The sequence below is a fragment of the Rhinolophus sinicus genome, linkage group LG04 (assembly GCF_036562045.2).
Source record: "Rhinolophus sinicus isolate RSC01 linkage group LG04, ASM3656204v1, whole genome shotgun sequence".
Lineage (NCBI taxonomy): Eukaryota > Metazoa > Chordata > Mammalia > Chiroptera > Rhinolophidae > Rhinolophus > Rhinolophus sinicus.
Window position 1 is genome coordinate 168,002,446 of NC_133754.1, and position 21,918 is coordinate 168,024,363.

The window sequence follows — 21,918 nt, forward strand, 5'->3', positions numbered from 1 at the left end:
TTTCTAGCCCGCACCAGCATCTCCTTCTCCTAACCTTATGACAACTGTGGGGTGCACTGCCCCTATCGGTTCTAATTGCTTCATGGGGTCTTGTCTCACTTCCCCAACCAGACTGCAAGCTCCCTAATGGAAGCACACCAGAGGCTTCTGAAGACGCTCCTCAGTAGAACTAAACTGACAGGAGGAAAGAGGGGACAAGGAGAATGGGGAAAAAGATGTGGCTCTTCCTACCAGTTTACCTGCTGCACTTTCTTTCATAAGTAAGCCAAGACAAAACTCAGGATTTGGAGGAGGTTCAGGGACCACTGGCTTGGAATTTCGTCTCCCTTCCTGAGCTATTCGCAGATACTTCCCATACTTTCCAGTCACTGAGCGGGTCCTGATACACAAGAAGTGCTAAGTCATGGGCAGATGCTCATGTCTTTGAGCAAAAAGTATCCCCGAGAGGAAATGAATCATCCACAGGTACTAAGGGGTTCGGAAGTAGACTGAAAGTAGGCCTGATCTGCCTTCCTGAATGAAGTCCATTTTACATTCTGGGTCCCTCCCTCCCTTTAAAATTTCTCAGGTCTTTACCAGAAAGATAACTGCACCTTTTGTAATAAAATTGAAACAACATAAAATGAGGTTTATCAATCCTTAGCCTCTCTAAACCAAGACCAAGTTAAACACAGATGTCCAAAGCATAATGTCATACAGGATGCTGCTTTCAACATCCACTCTTTGTTTACATTTGATATTGTTATCAGAAATGCATGCTCATTCGATTAGAACCAGGAATTTTGCTAATCTGGCAACGGACAGGAAAAGAAGAATACAAAATTCTCATTACCTTCCTTCACAAATATCCATCTTCAGTTGTAAGAAATACAAATGCCTATGAAACAATTATTTTCATTAATTCATCATACTCAAATTGAAACAAGCAAAATAAAAAACAAAACTGATGAGTCAAGGACAAGACCTGTACATTTGAAAAGCAAAATACACAAAAGCACATTTTTGTCTAAAGAGTCGGGGGCTATCTTGCATTTTGTAAAGCTGCTCCTTCAGTAACAATGGCTCAGGTGGCTGCCTACGTCTTGACTGGCAGGGGCGCTCTGCAGCCAGCCTCATGCCAGCACATGCTATCCTAGGGACGGCTGAGCAGGGATGGATGAACAGGGTGGCAGCAGCCTCCCAAGCATTAGCTGGCACTGCTGCCAGTGGGCACCCTGCCCTTAGCCTGGGCCTCTCCCATCAAACTTGGGGTATCCAAAACCACCAGGACCTATAGACATTCTGCATAGGCAGCCCCCGCACACTGAGGGGCTGCTGTTCTGAACACGGCATTTGCACACCCACGTACCCTCTGCATGAAGTTGCTGAGGGGAGGAGGGTCTGTGAAGACATCTCCTTGGCTGGGGTGCAAATACCCAGCTGGGTTTTTTCCTGTGTCCCAGGAACTGTGGGTGCTCCCGCAAAAGCATACACATTCATCAACTACAGGCTGCCAAGACCTCCACGCTGGATGCTGTACTTCTCTGTGAGTGATGTCACTTCAAAACCCAGGAGCTGATTTGTAGGCAGAGCTCATAAGTTGTCACAGGCCCCTCATCACCCTGTGACACTCGGCGCAGGGCAGGCCGGGAAGGGCCCTGGAGAGCATTATTATATTTAGGGATGCAGCATACAAGTGACACTTGGTTGCTAGCTCCCACTCTTTTTCAAAGCCTGGATTCAAATGGGATAGACATTCCAGTGTCTGGCCAAGATGACAAAAGGGAAACTTCTTGAAATATAATACAGACGCAGCATAAGCGCCCAGGGGCAGGAGAGAGATAATTTTGGCAATTTAAAATAAATCAGTCTCATTATTCCTTCCAATTTATATGTTTAAAGGTCAAGGCACTGGTGTTTCGAGACGTGAATGCTTCCCATGGTATCACAACTTCCTAGTTGCACAGTTCTGGGGCATGTGTGTGGTACTTTCTAACTTATTGCCTCATTTCAGCCTCATAATAACTCTGTGACGTAGGTACCGCTATGTCCAATTTTTACAGATGAGGAAACAGATAATAAGATAGGTGATGTGAAGGTCAGCTGTGTCTTATTTTAACCTGGACAGTCACGCTATGAAAAAATCTGACTATGTGACAAATTTCTTATGCGTCTAATGACTGAAAAGCTTAGGAACAATGACCTAACTCTGCTATTCTTACTTCGACTATAATTACCATCAACTACCCTTCCTGTGTGGAAGCCCAGCATTGAGAAATGGGTAACACCGATTTGCTGATTCAGGCTCCCTCCATATTGGAACCTCGATTATTTTCCACCTACAAGAACATAATCAGTCCTTTCTAGTTTGTTTCTATGTTTATCCAAGCTGACATTCAACCAGAATTAAGTGTTCTCTTAACCTACAATGCTACTGAGAGAAAGAAGAGAAGGGAGAGAGTTAGAGATAATCCAACAGTAAATCTGGGCTTTCATTGACGAGGCCAGCTAATCGGAGTATCTTCCTAGGGATATAAATGAGAACAAGAATGTGGACATCACCATTCATCAAATGCTACTTTGTCATAAATTCAGCAAAGTTTCTGAGTAAACCCCATGATGTCACCACCAAGAGATCAGAACAGCGGGATGAGACCCAAACTTAGCAGACCTCCTAGAAATCTTAAAGGAGGCTAATTTTGAGTCTGCCAGTAAATGAAATTGTTTAGAATGATCTAAATTTATCAGAAACAGCAGTTGTGGAGGCTCACAATCAAGGAGACACTCATTTAGCAACTAGAATAAAGGAGACATTTAGAAGAGATGCTGGCGTGCCTGTCTTCAGAAACGCAATGCTCACTCCTAGAGTGCACCCCATCCATGAGCTCGACCTCAGAAAAAAGGCAATGAATGCCTCCTTTCCTGGCTCCTTAGAAAACAACAAATACTGCCTCTATACTCCTTTTTTGACTTTTAAAGAGCTAAATTTCTAAAAGGGAACTTAACTTTTGGACAGGCAACAGAGCCAGCACTTAATAAGATACTATGTGGAGCAGCCGGATGGCTCAGTAGGTTAGAGCACAAGCTCTTAACAGGGTTGCCGGTTCGATTCCCACATGGGATGGTGGGCTGCGCCCCTGCAACTAAAGATTGAAAACAGCAACTGGACTTGGAGCTGAGCTGCGCCCTCCACAACTAAATTGAAGCACAACGATTTACTTGGAGCTGAGGGGCCCTGGAAAAAACACACTGTTCCCCAATTTAAAAAAAAAAAAAAGTTCATTAAAAAAAACGATACTGTGTGCCAGGAACTCTTCATTTAACAGGCAAAACTCTTCATTTAAGTAAAAAGAAAAGACAAAACTAACTCTCTCTGTCTCTGTCTCTCTCTCTGTCTCTGTCTCACACACACACACACACACACACACACACACACACACACACACACAGTAGAAGCCTGGCCCAGCTCTGTAGGAGCCACAAGGGGGGCTGTTGCCATGGCTCCTGCTGCATTAAGAAAAACCTGGTCCTCAGTCCCAGGCAGTGCAGCTATATTCTACACCACACTGGGGTACACCCATCTTAAGATGGGAGGTGGGGTGGTGGGGTTGGGTGCCAGCTCTGAACCAGGGAATTTTAGGAGAAACACACGGACAAACCGAGTTTTATCTGGGACTTAGGTAAAAACAAAAATCTATTACTCATCTTGAGCCCAAACCTGTCCCTCTAGCCTGCACCCATCAGCCATAATTCTAGCACCGAGCACATCTAATTTCCCCTCTCCCATGACAACCCTTTGCAGAGCTGAAAGCAGTCTTAGTTTCTCCCCAAGTCTCCTCTCCATCTTGAACTCCCCACATTTTCCTCAAATGTCAGGGAAGCTCGGCAAGAAGATTCTGTTGGCTCCCAGAGGGAGGGAGCTTCTTTCTTTCCTTTCCCATGGTGTATGGAAGTAGACGCCCAATGAGTGAGTAAGAAGGGCGCTGGAGAGGGGCTCTTGGATTAGGCTGGCCTTAGCAACCCCTTCACTCAGGTTCTTTCTTTGGGGGGCATCACAGGGCGGAGACAGGGTGATGGGTGACAATTTAGGCAGCACAGTTCACACTTGGGGTTGGAACCTACCAGTTGGGAGTAAGATCAATTTAATGGGCCACAATTGGATTTTTAAAAGGAAAGAGAAAACTTCAGAGTAATTTTGCATTTACTATTGTTTTATGAAATGTCTGCTTCAGTAATTTACATAGTATACCTGTGTACTGCGTAATGAATCAAAATGTATTTTTACTGTGGGGTTGTAATTTTAAAAAACTCACTGGTTAAAACCACACAAGTACACATGTATCTACATACACACAATATATATAATACACACACACACAGATATATACATAGTATATACTATATACATAATCCATCATGCCATTTTTAAAGCATTCCTTGAACAGAACTTGGTATTAGTAATGACCTGGGGAAACGGCCGTGGTAGGGTCATTTCAAACACATATTCTTATAGATTATGTCACCAATTTGTGTCCGCTGCCTTATGAACTGACCTGCGAGGGTGAGCTTGACTACACTACCCCTTAGTCCACAAGAGAAAAGGGCCAGTAGGGGGAAAAATTCAAAGCACTGTGTGCATGTCCCACACTTACTCAGTGAGTCACGCTGGACATCTCTCACGCTGGCTTAAACTTTAACTTTGTGGTAAACACAGTCAAATCTCCAATGTCTGCTATTGTAGACAGAAGAAGGGCACAAAGAAGGCAAAACAGAGTAGTAGACTAATATTTGGGCTTTAAACATACTGCAAGTTCAAATGTGATCATGTGATTACAACTGAAAAAAAAAAAAAGAAAAGAAAAAGCAAGACAGCACTCTGTGGCTGAGCTACTGTCGCTTTCTTCGGGGTGGTCTCATGGCCACAGTGAGCACAAAATAGGATTCCATACGCCTGAACATCCTTTGCATTGTTTCCTGGTGGAAGAGTTCCCCTCCCTAAGAAAAACACAAGCATCAATAATAACAGGGCTCAACGTTGCCATGGGGGAAGGAAAGTAGAGGCATGGCTGAGTTTGCACAGTCTCTGTTCAAACAGAGACAACTTTCCCTGACCAGCCCCCTCCATTCCAAACACGGCTCCCCACCCAGAAAACTCACGTGCCAGTACAAAACCAGGGCCAGACGCCAAGGCCTGAGGGGTAAACAACGCCTATCACAGCCCTCTTTCCCTTATCTGGTCTGCATATTGCCTGCCCCCTGCTGATTCACAGCGCTGAGAAGCTGGCCCAGCTTGCTCTCCTTTCCAGCTCCTACCAGCTGGGGATCTGACACCTCCGTTGTCCTAAAGAGCCTAAGTTCTAGCCCTGCAGAGATGTCATGCTACTTGATCTGCACACGACTGCTTTACAGACTTGTCTTCCAAACCCTGCCTGTATTAGAAGAAAATGACTGTGTTCTTTGAATAGAGGAGCTCAACAGGCAGAAGAGACTGAGGTGGTGGGGGAGGCAGGAGGAAGTGGATAGGAGTGTGCTGGAAACTGCACCAAATCAGGCGGTGAGAGAAGCAGGCCCACGCTGACAACTCATTAGCCGATTAAAATGTCAATCTGTGTACCCCAGTTTTTCCTTGGACCATAATTGTTGGTGCAGTTATACTGAAATGAAGTACTTGGCCACAGTGATAAAATAAAAGAGTACATTTTAGTGGTTACTCATTTTTATATACTAAATAGAAAACTTAAAAAAAATGTTATTACCTGGTTTGTTCTTGCTGCAGTGTGTTGGGATCAGGTATTAAAAATCTTACTCGAAAATGCAGGGTACAGGGGAAACCTCCTACAACATTTTTCAAAAACAAATTAAATTTTCCCTTTAAAAAAGTCAATGTATGTAAGCTGCTACTCTCCCATAAGTGACGCATTTTTCACTAGACCACAGGTTTTTCCATCAATAAAAGGATTCATTTTTTAAAAAAAAGGAGTGCATAAGTTAACTGTTCAGAAATCTCCACTTCTACAGGAAGTAAAATATTTTCACAACATCAGCATAGAACAAGGCATTATCTACTTCCTATTACATGTTTAACTTAGGGATGTGTTCAAACAGTGCACTCCATTATCTGTATTAGGAATTTGAAAAAAATCCTTACATCAGCAGATTATACAAAACTTACAAAGAAACACAATTTTACAAATAAAGCGATTTTATACTTTTCAAACATTTTCACGTACTTTCTTGAATTTAAACACCGCCATGACTACGTAGGCTAGGATGTAAGTAGGCTAGGATGCTACTGATAGCATCCTTTTAGATACAAGCCAACAGGCTTAGCGATGTTAAGTAACCTACCTTAGGTCACACAGCTGAGGACAAAACCCAGAATTTTAGCATAGGGGCTTCTGATTCTGCTGTGCCACATTTCAAAATCATTTTTATACGCGAAAACATGTCATGCTTTCAATGCAAAGTGCATTCCAAAAGTGATTAATATACTAGTAAATATTACATAATTAACATACGCAAATATGGCTTTATGCAACAATACCAAGAGTCAATCCGCTTGTATGGATAAAATGAGCCCATTTCTTTTGCTCGATACGGCAGCAGAAAGTCAGGTTGTGCTGCTAAAATCCACGCGCTTCTTCATGGCAATTTCACCCCCTCTCCATGACTCGGTAAATATTCACGGGCCTAAGTGCCCAGCCCTTTCTTGCTTTCTGAAACTCAAGCCGTCCCTGCTACCTTATTTCATCCTGGGCCTCACTCTCCCCTCTCTTTAGTACCTTCTCTTTCTCTGGCTTTTGGCAAAGACTTTAATTGGTGTGTGTGCACCTATGAATGTACTTCTGAACAGGTGCCAGGGTACCAGAGTGGGTGGTGCTGTAACTCTGGGTGCTGGCTGACCACCTACATCAGGGGATAGATAAGTGCTCCCCTGGCGTTGGGACGCCCTTTCACCACACCCCCAAGCTGTCGCTGCGTGTCTCAGGCGTGCCTCCTCTGTGCACCCAGAGCATCTAGCATGTGCTCAGAACTATCTTAGTGCTGTCTGTCCCCTTTTCAAGGTCCCCACACTTGGCTGTGAGTTCCTTGAGGGTAGGGTCCAAATCTGATTTGCACCAGATTCCCAGAGCTGAGCCCAGTGCCTTGCCCAAGACTGAGCCCAGGACTGAATGAATGAGTTAGTAAGAGAATGAATGACACCTACCCATGCCTGTGTGCACTTAGCCCTGTGTGAACTCAAAGGGGGGCAAGTAGTTATCTGCACAACAGCTCTGTGTCTCTCTGTGGGCACTTCCACATGCCAAAGACACAACTCCTGGGAGGTAAGGACTCTGAGTCCCTGGCTCCAGGTGAGAGCAGCCGTGGGCTCAGGGCCAGGGCAACGTGTCTCTACGTCTTCCCATCTGGGGGCTGGGGATGTGGCATGTGTGTGTGCACACTTTTGTGTACAAATCCACTTGCCCTCACCCCTCAACCACTCACTGGCTACCTCCTGTGGGGAGGGCACTGTGAAGAGTGCAGGGAGGATGTGACAAGGACCCTCACCTGCAAAACTGTGAGCTCCTGGAGAAAGAGAAGCAGAAAACTAGGAGACGAAGGCACAAAGAAGATAATGGTAAGTGTAAGGGAGGGAAGGGTGTGCCGGCCTCCAGCAGGGGAAGAAGTGGGATCTGAGTGACTTTGAAGGGCAACAAGGTTTGGATATAAGGAAGCGGGAGGGAAAAACATTCCCAACAGAGAGAACAGAATGAGGAAGGCACAAAGGAGTATGTGCGGCCAGCAGGTCAACCAGGTTTGTCTGGGGCATAAAATGCATAAAGGGGAAAAGACCATGATGTTGGAAAACCAGGCTGAGAACAGATCTGGGTGGAGGATGGGGTGAAATGTGGCTTGAAAGCCCACCTAACTGGAAGTTAACCTTTACTGGGACTCACTGATGGTTGATGAGCTGTATGTTATAATTGTAACATCACCTACCTAGTGATTGGAATTGTGCTGCTGGAAAGGACTAGAGGTGTATGTGTCTGTCTTTCCCACCCTTTCACTCTGGGCTAAGAAAGGCCATCCTTCTTCCCTTGTAAAAAGAAAGGGGGTTCCCCAACTCTTGGCTGCCTTCTTTCACCTTTCCCTTCCTTGCTCACAGCTGGTGAGGAGCCGTGGGGGCTGGTCCGGAAGCATCTCTGCTCACTCAGAAATCAGACAGGGAGAGGTCAGCTGGCTCACGTCACCCGAACCACCCAGAGTCCAGGTACCAGATGTTATAGGCACACTGATGATCAGAGAAGAGAAATGGGCCAGGACACATACACTAACACCTAGCGTTCAACTGAAATGAGCAGGTCACACCCACCTTTTAACTGCTTCCTGAGGGGTTTGTTGGATTCCAGCCATCTCTGTTGGGTAAGAAAACATAAGCTGTAAAACCAAGCTGCGCACAAGCCCAGCAGGTCTTACGGGGTGGTACTCACGGGGGAGTCCACGGACTCATCGCCATGCTGCAAACCAAAATACTCCTTTTCGGTCACGCCCAAATGGTTGTACGCCATATCCAGAAGAACTTGACCGGTGTCTTGCTTCTAGGGGGAAAAAAACGTCAAGTGAGCAAAATTTTAAAATGAATTGAGAACTGACAGTTAAAGGCTTTATTGCAGGCTTTACAATATTCAGAAAGATTTTATGCGCACACATATCCCACAGTAAGAAACACTTTAATAAATTTTGAGTTAAGAAGCCACATGGTACATATGGGAAGTAGGGCTAAGAAAAACGACATCAATATAACTTAAGACAGTACTGTTTCATTTAATTTTCTAAGACTCGTTCCTTCCCCTTAGCTGAGATTCCCAAGTGACGATGTCGAAATCGGGAACCTCAGATATGACAGTGAGAGCAAATGCTCCGTGACCGCCCATGGCTTGTGCACAGCACAATACTAACGCCACATGGGTTTCTGTTGGCTCCTTGGGAGCCATGGAAGGGCGCTCAAGGAAGAAAAAAAAACCTCTCTAACAGCCACATGAAGGAAGGGCCGAGAATACTCAAATGCCACCCAAAATATCCCAAGAGTGACTTAGCATGTGATTGACACCCTGGGGGATTATCTGCCTCACTGCTCCCTGTCATCTGAAGTGAGAAGCCAGTGGGGACAGTCAGCCACACTTCACATCCAGAGCAGGACTCAGCCACCTTCAACACCGGTGTTGAGGGAGCAGGCACAGTGCTGTGCATGGGTGGGGACAGAGTCCTAACAAGCATCCCTTCCTGCCCTCCCAGAGGCCAGCTGTGGAAGCAGCAACTGCAACATGGTGTATCAAATGCTGTCAAGTGCCGGGAAACGCACTCAGTGGACAGTGACCACACAGAATAACACAAACGGCCAACTCAACCCGGGGACAAGCGGAGACAACCCCCGACCTGGGCTGAGTGACACCCCTTCCCTCCAGCTGCAGGAGCTAAGAAAAGCCATTTCAAGCAGGCAGCCCGGCACAAAGGCACTGGGGTGGCAAACGGCATGCTGTGCTTGGGAAATCCAAGTTCTACTTTAACAGGCTGACTTCTCAGGAATCCTTTGAACCAAACCATTTAACTTAAGGACAAACATGAGCGAGAAACGGACCGCATATAGAACAAGCAAAGGCAGCTCTTTTTTTGAGTGCACATAATGCACCTGAAAATAGGTCACAGCGACCAGGAGGAGGGCATTAGGTAATCGTCAGGCCCCCTCCTGCAGCCTCTCCTTTGTTTGGTGTGGTCCCGCATTATCTGGTCTGAAGTGTGGGAACACGAGACACACCATTTCCTGAACACATCCCCTTTCCCTGCCTGAGGGCCTGGACCTGCCAACTTCCTCTGCCCAGGACATTGCCATCACAAAGGAAGCATGACAGCGAGGAAAACATGACCCGGCCCACGTAGTCTGAATGATGAGATTCTCTCCCCCGACATTATGACATGCTCTCTTGGTCACAGCTATCTGCTCCCCTGGCTGACATTATTTATATGACGTCATACTTAATATATATTAACCCTTCTAATCTATCAAACATCTACCAGGAGTCAGACATGGTACTATGTGCACTTTTTGTACATGATCGCTCGTCTTTGTGGCAACGTTGCCAAGTCGACATCACTATCCCCTTTGCTGAGGAGCAAACAGAGGCCCTGGGAGGCTGCGTGCCATGCGCTCTCAGCCTGACTCAGGTCCGTTTAATGCCAACGCCTGCTCATTCCCACTAGTCTGCATCTCCCTTCTCGGAGTGCATAACTCACCCATTCCCGTATCTATTCTGCACAACTCGCCCAGTTCTCAGAAGAAACTGAAATATAATAAAGGACACATTTATAATGAGAACAAGCCTCCCCGCCCCGTCCTCACCCCACAAGAGGCCATCTTCGCTATACCAGGTCACTGCCAGTGACTGGCTTGCTCCCGGGGCTGGGCTAAGGACACCTGACATACAGGCCAGCTCCCCTGACCATGCCTGTTCCTGGTCAAAAGGAAGTCCAGGCTAAAGCGTCTGAATGACACAGTGCAAACAATCCCCACGAGGAGAAAACTATAAAACGACGGAGGTTCGAAGCTGCCACTGGCCCCAAATTCAAGTTCAATGTGAGTCAGCTTTGACCAGGCTGCTGGCAGCTTAAGGAAGCAGCGCTGGCAGCAGCGTGACGGTAAGAAAGATACTCACGACTCAGAATGACTGGGTGTCCGCTGAACGCCAGGCTCTGCTCTAAGGCGTGTATGACGGTCACTCTGGATGGGCGTCTTCCTTGTTCCCATTTACAGGGCTCATCCCTCCTCCTCCTTAAACAGGCTCTTACCTGGGATTCCCAGACTCTCGCTCTTAGGCTCCCCTCCCTCCCCGGTAGCCCTTCTGCATCTCCTCTAGTGCTCGTTCCTCTCCAACCTTCAAAGATCAAATCTGGTTCGTATCTTGTCTACTCACTTCTCAGGTGATCTCATCCAGTTTCATAGCTTGAAATACCACGTCTACCCTGGTAACAGGCACATGTGTAGCCCAACCTAGACCCTTCTCTTAAACTCCCGATTTGTATCTCTAATACCATTTCTACATTTCTATGTAGGTGAGTAACAGGCATCTCAGATTCAACGTGTCCAAACCAGAACTGATTACTTCTCCTCTCGCAGACATTCCCGTCTCTATAAATTGTAATTCTGTCTGCCAATTGCTCAGGCCAAAAACCTTAGAGTCACTTTGAGGTTTCTTTCACATCCGAAATACCATCTATCCGCAAATCCCATTTGCTCCCTCTTCAAAATACTTCCAGACTTGGTTAACTCAGCCACCTCGACACTGCCACACTATCCAGTTACCCTGAATTGCTACTGTTGTCTCTTAGCCCCTGGCCTCAGTCTACTGTTGATAGAGCACCAGAGTGATACCTGAGTTGGGTGTGTGCCCAAATCTACCAATGCCTTCTGCCTCACTCAGAATAAATCAGTGCCCTCAGAATGACCTACAAGGCTCTACACATCCCCACCCCCAGCCCAACACCTGTTAATCCTCTGACCTTATCTCCTGCTAGTATCCTTCTTGCGCATTCCACTCCAGATACATTGCCTTCCACACTGTCCTGTAACCACACTAACCGGGATTCTGCCTCAGGGCCTTTGAACGGCTGTTTCTTCTACCTGGAATGTGTATCCTCCAGGGAACTATAGGGTTCTTTCCCTCAGTTCCTTTAGGTGAGGTCTTCCCTGATCACTTCTGTCAAATGACAACCCCACCCCTGTCCTTCGCTGGCACTCTCTATCTGGCTGTATTTTTCTTCTAAGCACATCATACCACTGAAATGGTACACATTTGTTTATGGTCTATGTCCTCCTCTAGGGTGTAAGCTTTGTAAGGGCAGGGACGTTGCTCTGTTTTGTTCACTGCTGTATTATTTGTACCCAGAACAAAGCCTGGCACATAGTAGGTGCTCAGTAAACATTCATATTCATGAGGAAGATATATAGCTGAGAAATAACTCCAGGCTGACAACATACATTTTAACAAAGGAGTAAGATATAAACTAAGCTGTCAGTTTACAGCATCTGGGAGACAGATTTGTGACCTTTGCAAAATTGGTTCAATAACACAATTCTACAGATAACAATGTTGAAAAGGAATTAGGGTGATATAGGACAAATTCAGTGACCCAAAGCAGTTGCTTTTTGAGGGAAATATGTATGACCTTGACAAAAGGTCCCTAAACCAGTGGTTCTCCAAACTACAACGTGCATCCAGATTACATGCAGAGTTGTAAAAATGCAGATTCTCAGGCCACAGACAATATGTTTCAAAACACCCACGCAGGACAGGGAATTTCTATTTCTAACATGTATCTTAGGGAGTTCTGATGTACTCTAAGAAATACTTACAAGGCCTGGGCTGCCCAGAGTAGGAGCAGTGAGCTATAAAAGACTGTTTAAATTTTAAATAATTAAAAAATAAATTTAGTTCTTCAGGTACACTAGCCATATGTCCTGTGGTCAGCAGCCACCTGTGGCTAATGGGTCCTGCACTGGCTCGTGTCGCCATAGAACATTTCCCAGCACTGCAGAAAGTTCCTCTGGACAGTGCTGCCCTTGAGCATGGCTATTCCCCAAAGTGGCCTGAGAAACAGGTCACAGGCCTGTGTTCTTTAGATAACGCTGCCCACCCGCAAAGAACGGGGCCCTGGCCTTTGGGAACAGTCCTGGGTAGCTGTGGAAGTGGACGGCGGGAGCTGAGTAAAAGTTGGGGAATGTCTGTTTCTACTGTTCATTTCCACTCTCTGCCAGGAGTGGGGCCCAAATGCCCACATCCTTAGTCGTCAGCCTGCATCTTGTCCCCTGAAGGCAGATGCCCTGGCCCAGGCACCTGGCAATGGTCCTGCTCCAGGATTAGGAAGGAGAAACAGCACCCACCTTTCTGTGACTTTACGCAAACTGCCCTCTTCCCTTGCCTGCTCAGCCATCAAGGTCCATAGTGACCTGAGGTCAGCAGGAAGCAAATTTAGGGGTGGGGCAGAAGACGCAGGGGTCCGTTTTTGTTACCCTTTAAATTCTATGGCCTTTTATCACCCCTTCGCCCGCTATTATTCTCTCATCCCCCCATCTTTTCTGATACCTTTCGTTGCACATTGAACTTTCCAAGCTGGCAGATGCTGGCAGCCAGCCCAGGACTGGGGTTGACTCCCTCAGGCCTGGCCAGAGGGTGGGAGAAACAGGACATGAGGCCACGTGGTAACTGGGGTGGGGTGGGGGCAGCAGGGACTGCTACTGTTCAAGCATCATACTGCTGGCCTGGGAGAATGGCGACCCCGTTCCTAACCCTGCCTCTGCCACGGGCTTGAGGCTTCTCCTAAAGCCAGCCCTCCCCACGCCTCTGAGGCTAACCGGCTCACTACCCTCCAGAGAGGACCCACGCATGTGCACATTTAATGAGCACCTGCTGTGTGCCCAGCCCTGTGCCAGGCCCAGAGGAAATGACACTTCCTGTCCGCTAGGAGCTCAGCGTTTAAAGAGCGAAGTAGAACCTAATGATTACAACTACTGTGAATACAATGTGATATGGACTCCAACAAAGCTCATACAGGGCACCCATTATTGGACAAAGAGCTCAGGAAGCTGACACAGACGTCACAGAAAAAGTAACAGCTAAGCATCAGACAAGTTCACGTCACAAACAAGAGGGGAAAAGACACTCCAGGTGGAGGTGAGAACACAGACAGAAGGTTTTAAGGGTATTTCCAGTCCAGTCTCAACATACAAAGTCTGTGATCGCAAGCTTTCATTTTAAAATAATTGTTTCATCTTAAAAACCAAGAGAGGAGAGGTACTTCCTAGCGGCATGAACTCAGAAAAAATTAAATCTGGAGAACTTACATTAACTTTAAAGGTCTGTACCGAGCCATCTAAAAAGCGGACGCTGCAGACGACTTCAGATCGAGTTTTCTCTTTGGGTAATTCTGAGGTGCGTATATTATTAATTCTTCCACCCAACGCACGTAATCGGGAGGTCATAACTATCGTTGAATAAGCTGTAACAGAAGATATACCTGTTAGTGCTCTGATAGGCAGACTGCCAGTTACATATGAACACGCCGCACAGCCTACCCACCCCTTACCTGCCTGCTTTGATCCTCACAACTGTCTGAGGACCTCATGGGTAATGAGAACTAGATAACAGACCATGTTTCTGTTTGAGTTTTGAATTCTAAGCTCTAAGCAAAATTTATTGTTCAACCATAACATGCTCATGGAATTATATGGCTTGTTTGTATTTTATTACCTTCCTGGCCTAAATCTACTAATTTATATATATTTCTCAGCTTTTAATTATTTTGTTTTACTATTTTGTGTATTTCTGTATCCTATCCCTAAGGTTTTACAGAACTAAATGTGATGTAAAACTGATTAAAAATATAAAGACATTTATTGATAAATTAGACTACACAGAACTTCTACGCATTAAAAGACACTATTTAAAAGAATAGAAGGCAACCCCCAGAAATATTTGCCATACATATACATTTACAAATATATAAAGAGCTTCTATGAATCAGTAAGAGAACCTGTTAGACTATGGGAACCATATTAGTTGTCAAAGAAATGCAAATTAAGACCACAAAGCAGCAGTACCACATACCCACCAGAATGACTACAATGAAATCTGACAAAGCCAAGTGTTGCCTAAGATATGGAGCACCTGGAACTCCATGCACGGCTGGTAAGTACATACTGTTTGTAGCTACTAAAGTGGAACATATGTATACAAGGTCTGACAATTAAGTTCGCGAACTCATCCTAGAAAAAATGTCGCATGCCCCATTGCTGAATATCACTACGGTCCCCTTTAAAGTACTCCCCTTGGGAAGCTATGCACCGACACCAGCACCTACTCCACCCTTCAAAGCAATTTTGGAACTTTTTTTCTGCAATGGCCATCAGAGCTGTGGTCACATGTATTACCTTTGATGTCCTAAATGTCATCAAAATGTCTTCCTTTCAATATTTCCTTTATCTTCGGGTAAAGAAAGAAGTCATTGGGGGCCAGATCAGGTGAGTAGGGAGGGTGTTCCAATACAGTTATTTGTTTACTGGCTAAAAACTCCCTCACAGACAGTGCCGTGTGAGCTGGTGCATTGTCGTGATGCAAGAGCCATGAATTCAGGTCCTCTAACTTTCTCACGCAGCCTTTTCAGCACTTCCGAATAGTAAACTTGGTTAACTGTTTGTCTAGTGGGTACAAACTCAAAATGAATAATCCCTCTGATATCAAAAAAGATTAGCAACATTGTTGCAACAAGTTCACGAATGTAACTGTTAGACTTCATATAACAAGTCTACTTCTAAGTATATTCCCAACAGAAAAATGTACCTGTGTTTCACTAAAATATATGTAAAGTATCTTCATAATAGCTCCAAACTTGAAAAGACCCAAATGCTTCACAATAGAGAATGGATACATTGTCATATCATGCATGACGACATAACAAAGGAAATAAAGAAACTATGGTTACACACAATAGGAATGAATTCCTCTCACATGATGTTGAGGAGAAGCAGGTAGACAACAGATTACCTATAGCGTGAACATGGTTACGTAAAGTTTAAACACGAATCAATGGTTATAGAAAACAGTAACGAAAGGGGCACAGGGTCCTCCGTATGCTAATAATATTCTATTTCTTGATCACAGTGCTAATGACACTGGTGTATTCACTTTGTGAAAATACATCAAATCCTACATTTATTACTTGTGCACCATTATGTATATTTTAATATCATGTTTATTTAAGAATACATGTCTGAAGAAGGAATTGGAGGGCGGGTTAGAATCTGACCATGGTATATTCAGGGAACAGTAAGGAGAGTGGTTTTACTCGTGAATGTGAATGCAATTGTGGGTGGTAGATTCATAGCCTGGAAAAATGTGCAACTGAGCACATGGTCCATGAGGCCGGTAGGAGGGCCAAGGGTTTAGGACAGCTCCTCAGCTTAGGGAATAAAGAAGTGTCAATTGGACAAGGTCGGGCAGAAGAGCAGATAACGATGAAGGACTTAAGAGCAATTCAATGTTCTTTTTTATTAATTCTCTACAAACGTTCTCATGAACGGGGCCTTTGCACATGCTGTTCCTTCTGCCTGGAAAACCTCCTGCTTTTCAAATGATTAACTCCTATTCACATCTCAGCATTCAACACAAGCATCACTTCCTTGGGGAAGCCTAGTGTCTGTAGGAAATATCACTTGTGTTACTGGCTCTCCTCTATGGTGATCATACTGTCACATTTATAACTGATGATGTGATTAGTTAACATCTGCCTCTCCCACTAGACACTAAGCTTCAAGAGGGTAGGAACCGGGTCTGGTTTTGCTCGCTGCATCTCCAACATCTAGCTCTGGGAGGCAGTCGATGAACTTCTGCATCAATGAATAAAAGCAAAATGAAAAAGTGAAGCCAAGATTTATAGTTTGGAAAACTAGCAATCCAACCTGGTAGACAAACAGGTTGGTGAGAGCAGGCAGGAGGAAGGATGGGATAAGTGGGGGCTTCAATTAGAACGCAGTGTGGGGCTGTCCCGTACACAAGTGCCCCTCCAACTGTAACATGCACACAGCTGGCTGGGAGATTTTAAACATGTAGACTGGGATTCAAGGAGGCCTGGCTGAGGCCCCAGAGTCCGCATTTCTCGGTCCCCCAGGTGATGCTGAAGCTGCTGATCAAGGGTCCACACTGTGAAGGGCAAGTCACAGACAACTGGAAAAGCAGCACCAAATATCAGGGCAGGGCCAGACCTGGGAATCAGTAGCAACTGCGGGATGAGGACAAAGCAGGCAGGAGGCCTGAGAATCAAGCCTCAGGGAGCCACAGAGGTAGAGCTGAGCTGCAGGAGACGAAAACACAGGGACATGAAAGCTGTGTAAGAACTTACATCCAGGAGGGAAGGGTGCCTGGGATCCCCTCTCCTGATTAAGCTCTCGGTGAACCTCCATTCTCCTGTAGATACCGTTTCCCTGAAAATAAGACCTAGCCGCACAATCATCTCTAATGCGTCTTTTGGAGCAAAAATTAATATAAGACCCGGTATTATCTGATATATATTAATTTTTGTTCCAAAAGACGCATTAGAGCTGATTGCCCGTCTAGGTCTTATTTGGGGGGAAACACAGTAGGAATAGGGAATCTCATTTTAATTAAAAAAAAAAAAAAAAAAAAGGCCTGGGACCAGCAGTGGAAGGAAACTGGTTCAGTAACTTAAATTCCACCCACCCCCACCACCTCCACCTTGCCATTTCCAATGAAAACGTCATCAGAAGCAGGGACACACTTTCTGAGTAATACCAAGTTATCAAAAGGCAACAAATGTGTTCCACAATGCTTTAACCATACTGAATTTAAAATGTCAAATTTATTGTTTAGTCCTTGTCTAAGAATGCCAGGTGGGTTACAATTTTCTTTTTTTTTTAAAGGAGGGCGCAGCTCACAGTGGCCCATGCAGGGATCGAACCGGCCACCTTGGTGATATCACCACCACGCTCTAACCAACTGAGCTAACTGGCCAGCGCCATTTTTTTTTTTTTTTTTAAAGATATAATAGAACCATTAGTGGGAGGTATACATCAGTCACCTGGGAAGCTTTTAAAAAATATGCGTGTCCCGGTCCCACCCATAAATAAATGGTGGTTCAGTATCCTGGGGTGTGGCACAGAATGGCATTCCCATTGGAAGCTCTCAAAGGAAGGGCCAGGCAGTCAAGGGCTACAGGAGTGAGTTTTCAAGGCACTTCAGGGTTTGCTTTGGAGGGTCAGACTTACTAGAATATAAGCTCTGCAGCATCTGAGCCATTCACTGTGGGGACACTTGTGAGAGTCAGGCAGTTCCTCAGAACAGCTAAAACAGAGCTAATGACTCTGGACAGAAAAAAACCAAAGGCGATTTCAAATAGGAGTCACCACATGAAAGTCACATGGGCTGAAGCACTCACTGCAGGCACTGAGTTTTCAAACTGTTCCTCACCTGGGTGCTCCGTGTCACTAGCACCAGCGTGGGCCCTGGTGGGTCTTGTGAACATAAGCACAGTTCACGGCACTCCCTGGCATCATCACGCAGCAGCTGACAAAACACAGTGGATGGACCAGCAGCCCAGAAGAGACACACTCTTTCCTCCTCACATTAATCTCTGTTGCATAAAGGGCTCGGAACCTAATGACAATGTCATAAATAGGCATTTCATGAAATTTGCAGAAATGTTTGTCCCACAATTGTTCCTCAAGCAAACCCTGATGAGAGGAAGCCCATGTTGAATAAACACATAATCACGCCGCGAAATGTTTTCAGCTTGTCTTGAAATTGTATCTTAAACAATCCAGTCAGGACAATGGATGCTGACTAACTGCTCCATTTCCTGTACCACAGCAATTGGAGAACTCAGGCTTTCTATGGCTTCCTTTATAAGCCTCTTAATTCTAAACAAAGCCACAACCCCATCAGGAACAGTCTGGCCTCTTCAACCACAAATGATTACAGCTGTAGCTGATGCATTTTACAATATGGAAGCTAAGCTTGTTCTGTGTGTGTGTGTGTGTGTGTGTGTGTGTGTGTGTGTATAATCAAACAATTACAGCTTTAGAATCTGTTTTGTACTGTAACAACAGAGGTTCTACTATAGTTTTTTATCAAAGGTTATACTTGCCAAACATAGAAAGGGGCAACATCGCCCTTTGTACACACCAGGAGTCCAGTAAATCCTTACAAATGTATAAATGTTCCGTTTCTTAAAATTCTTTGTTTTAATAAACACAACTTGCTCAAGTTGAGCGAGTTGCCATAGATTTGAGCTGCTCTACAAACTCACTGGACCCAGAATCAGCAGCACATTGCACACTTGACCACAGACGGCCACACCCCGGGCCTGTGAGTCACCAGGGCCCTTGGGTAACAAGGCTTCTACACCCCCACTCTGGGCTCCTCATTTGCCCTGGCGCCCGAGATGGGGAAGAGGTGATACTCTATTTCCTAAGGGCCTACACACTAATCCAGGGAACTTTGTTCTTTCACAAGTCCACCCCCCAGACAGAAGGGAAAGGAGCACATTCTTCCCTGTTAGAGAAAGTTAGAAAGCAACTCCACTCCATTTGGATCGTTTTAAAAGAAAGTATTAAGGTTCTCTCATACCCTTGTTTGTTAAATATAAGAACTTAGATGCCCTAATTCAAGAGTGCAAGTTCCAGTTTAAAAAACGAATGAAAGAAAGCAAGCAGTCCTGATTCAGAAACACATAATGTACGAGTGACTTAGGTGGAAACCACAGGTGGCTGGCTACCTGAACCTTCAAGCTGACCCAGGCCAATGCTACCACCTAGTGGCCACCGGAGGAAACCATGTCACCTCCAACTCTTCCTCTTTCAGGAATAGACAGCTTTGCTCCTGTTATCACTCGTAGTTCAGCTCATTTCAAAAACCTCTCTCACAATATATAATGCTTTCTCTGTGGCTCAAGTCCTTCCTCCCTTCCTCTGACTTCTTCCCTAGTGAACCCAGAGCTCTCCATTTTTAGGGGGTGTGGGGGGCAATTTATGAGCCCCAACAGATACCTGATCAGCTGGAGAGGGGCATCTCTAGCACAGAAGGGTAACAAACACTCGGGCCACGCTAGACCGATGACTCATCAAATTAAGTGTGCTTCTCGTCAGCTACCAATATTTCATGTATTTAAGATAAATGTTGTATTTGTTTAGTTGCTAATACCAGTATTATTTTCCCCTTTGTTTAGTTGCCAATACCAATACACAGCAGTTGGGCTGCTTTATGGGTTAACCAAGTCTGGGATGGGGGCGCAGGGGGGGGCAAACCCAGGGCCCTCAAATCACTCAGGACTTTACTGGTACCTATCGGGAAACAAAGAGCTTTCTGAGTTGTTGGCTTGCACCTCACAGGACAGCTTCTAGTTCTGATCTGTTTTAAGGCCAGGCCTAAGTGTTCTTCTCTGAAATAAGTGGTGTATTCCCATCTAAAGATAAAATTTATAAGCATCTGGATGAGGACCGATCATTTATCAAGCCCTAGATTGAGACTGGATCAAACCATAAGAATGTATGCTTGATCAAACTGTAAGTACATATGCTTTATTAAGTTGCTAAAAAAGAAATACTGATTAAAATATTTCTTTAAAGTCTCTTTTTAACCAGAGACTTAAAACTTTCATGTTCTTAAGCATCACCTGGGTAGCTTGTTAAAATTCTTGGCACCACCTACAGAGATGCTGGTTTAGTGAGAACTCAGAAAATGGTATTTTAAAACTTAAAAAATTTTTGAACTTATAGAAAAGCTGCAAGAAAAACAGAACTCGTGTATTCCCCCTGTTGGCCTGGATTCAGCTGTTAACACTTTGCCACTTCCACTTTTATCTCTCCTTTCTAAATACCCACCTCCATGCTTGTAACTGAACACTTGAAAAGTTGCAGACATCATGCCCCTTTATCTCTAAATATTTTAGCATGTACCTCCCAAGAACAAGGACATTTCATAATCACAGTTTTATTATCACACTGGGACAATTTAACATTGCCAAACCACTTATGTAATATACAGTCCATATTAAAATTCTGCAACATTGTTCTGATGTCTTTTGTTTCTTCCCTCCTAATCCAGGATCCCAACCAGGACCTTGCCTTGCTTTCGTTGTCGTATAGAAATTGCGTTTTTTAATAAGCACCCCAGGAGACTCTGTGCAGAAGGTCTAAGCACCACACAGTGGAAAACTCTCAACCAGATCATCTTCAGGGTTCCTTTCGGTTTTAAGCATCTGTGCCTACAGCCAGGGGCTTGGTTAGGTCAGCATCCTAGGTCAGTTTTCCTGTCTGTATTACAAGTCGATCCCAGAGCTAAAAAAGAGTTTCTACAGCTTAGCACCTGGTCCTGGCAAAGCACTTCTTAAGGCGCTGAAGTAACAGACTTTCCAGTCTATATGTCAGTGCTGGGATTAGCACTGTTGTCATAACAGAGAGGAAGAAAGCAACATGAAAATAACATCAGTTTAGAAAGGATTCTATCACTTGATATTATATAACCAGATGTCTTGGCTTGTTCACTCAAATTAGCTCACATCTTTCCCAGACAGCAATTCTTACCGATTCAGAATATCCAAGTAATTAAAAAAGAAAGAAAAAAAGAAAGAAGGGAGGGAGGGAGGGAGGGAGAGAAAGAAAGACCCCACAGTGCCTTCTTTATGCACACTTTCTCAGAAACGGGTGACAGTGAGCTACCATTGTCATAAGGAAGAAAAGAAACCAAAGGAAATGAGATGTACGCATTCTGTATAATTAGGCTTTGCAAATGTTAGTAATGAAACTCAGCCCAACTAATTAAAAATTAGTGATTTTAGTTTCCATAAATCCCATTTCACATTATTAATTTTAAAGTATGTGCCACTGATAGCAGAATTACCATACAACTAGTCCATGAAATTTAATTTTCCTCATGACTACAATTTTCATAAATTTGCCAATACTACCTTCTGACATTTTTTCCACTTATTTAGCTTTTTAGCTTTCCAAAGTACAACATTTCATAAGAAAGATAAACATATTAACTTATTTTAAAAGCTACCTTGTAATATAAACATCACTACCAAATACTTACTAAATTAGAAAAAAAAAATCTATTCATTCAGGGAGGCATTTTCGTATTGCTCATTCAACATTAAAGCCAATAAACTAATTTATCCTGAGCCTAAATCCTGAAAAATTAATTTTTAAATAACATCTTTACAGCTTCAAGCCTGATAATAAATACAATCATCCCAACTAACAATGGAAACACTGGTGCACAAGACTTATTTTTAATTTGGGTATCCATATATAAAAGTACTTAATACCTTTTATTTATAAAAATGCTTCCATGAATGCATTTATGCACGTTTTTAACTCTGACTTCACAGTAT

At 44.5% G+C, this 21,918-nt stretch overlaps 1 protein-coding gene across 7 annotated transcripts in view; it reads right to left on the reverse strand.

Annotated features, from left to right (window-relative positions):
* Window positions 1-21,918, reverse strand: part of PTPN3 (protein tyrosine phosphatase non-receptor type 3) — a 94,401-nt gene that overhangs the window by 51,009 nt on the left and 21,474 nt on the right. For 4 of the 7 annotated variants that reach the window (XM_074330808.1, XM_074330807.1, XM_019734195.2 and 1 more), the window contains exons 2-6: window positions 13,856-14,010; window positions 8,451-8,558; window positions 8,333-8,375; window positions 5,736-5,814; window positions 833-877 (exon numbers count right to left, since the gene is read on the reverse strand). In XM_074330808.1, the coding sequence (XP_074186909.1) occupies window positions 833-877; window positions 5,736-5,814; window positions 8,333-8,375; window positions 8,451-8,558; window positions 13,856-13,993 (413 nt within the window). In that variant the 5' untranslated portion in view covers window positions 13,994-14,010. Of the gene's footprint in view, window positions 1-832; window positions 878-5,735; window positions 5,815-8,332; window positions 8,376-8,450; window positions 8,559-10,251; window positions 10,299-13,855; window positions 14,011-17,993; window positions 18,180-21,918 lie in introns of those variants that run through there. The other 3 variants (XM_074330809.1, XM_074330811.1, XM_074330812.1) reach the window with 3 other exon arrangements.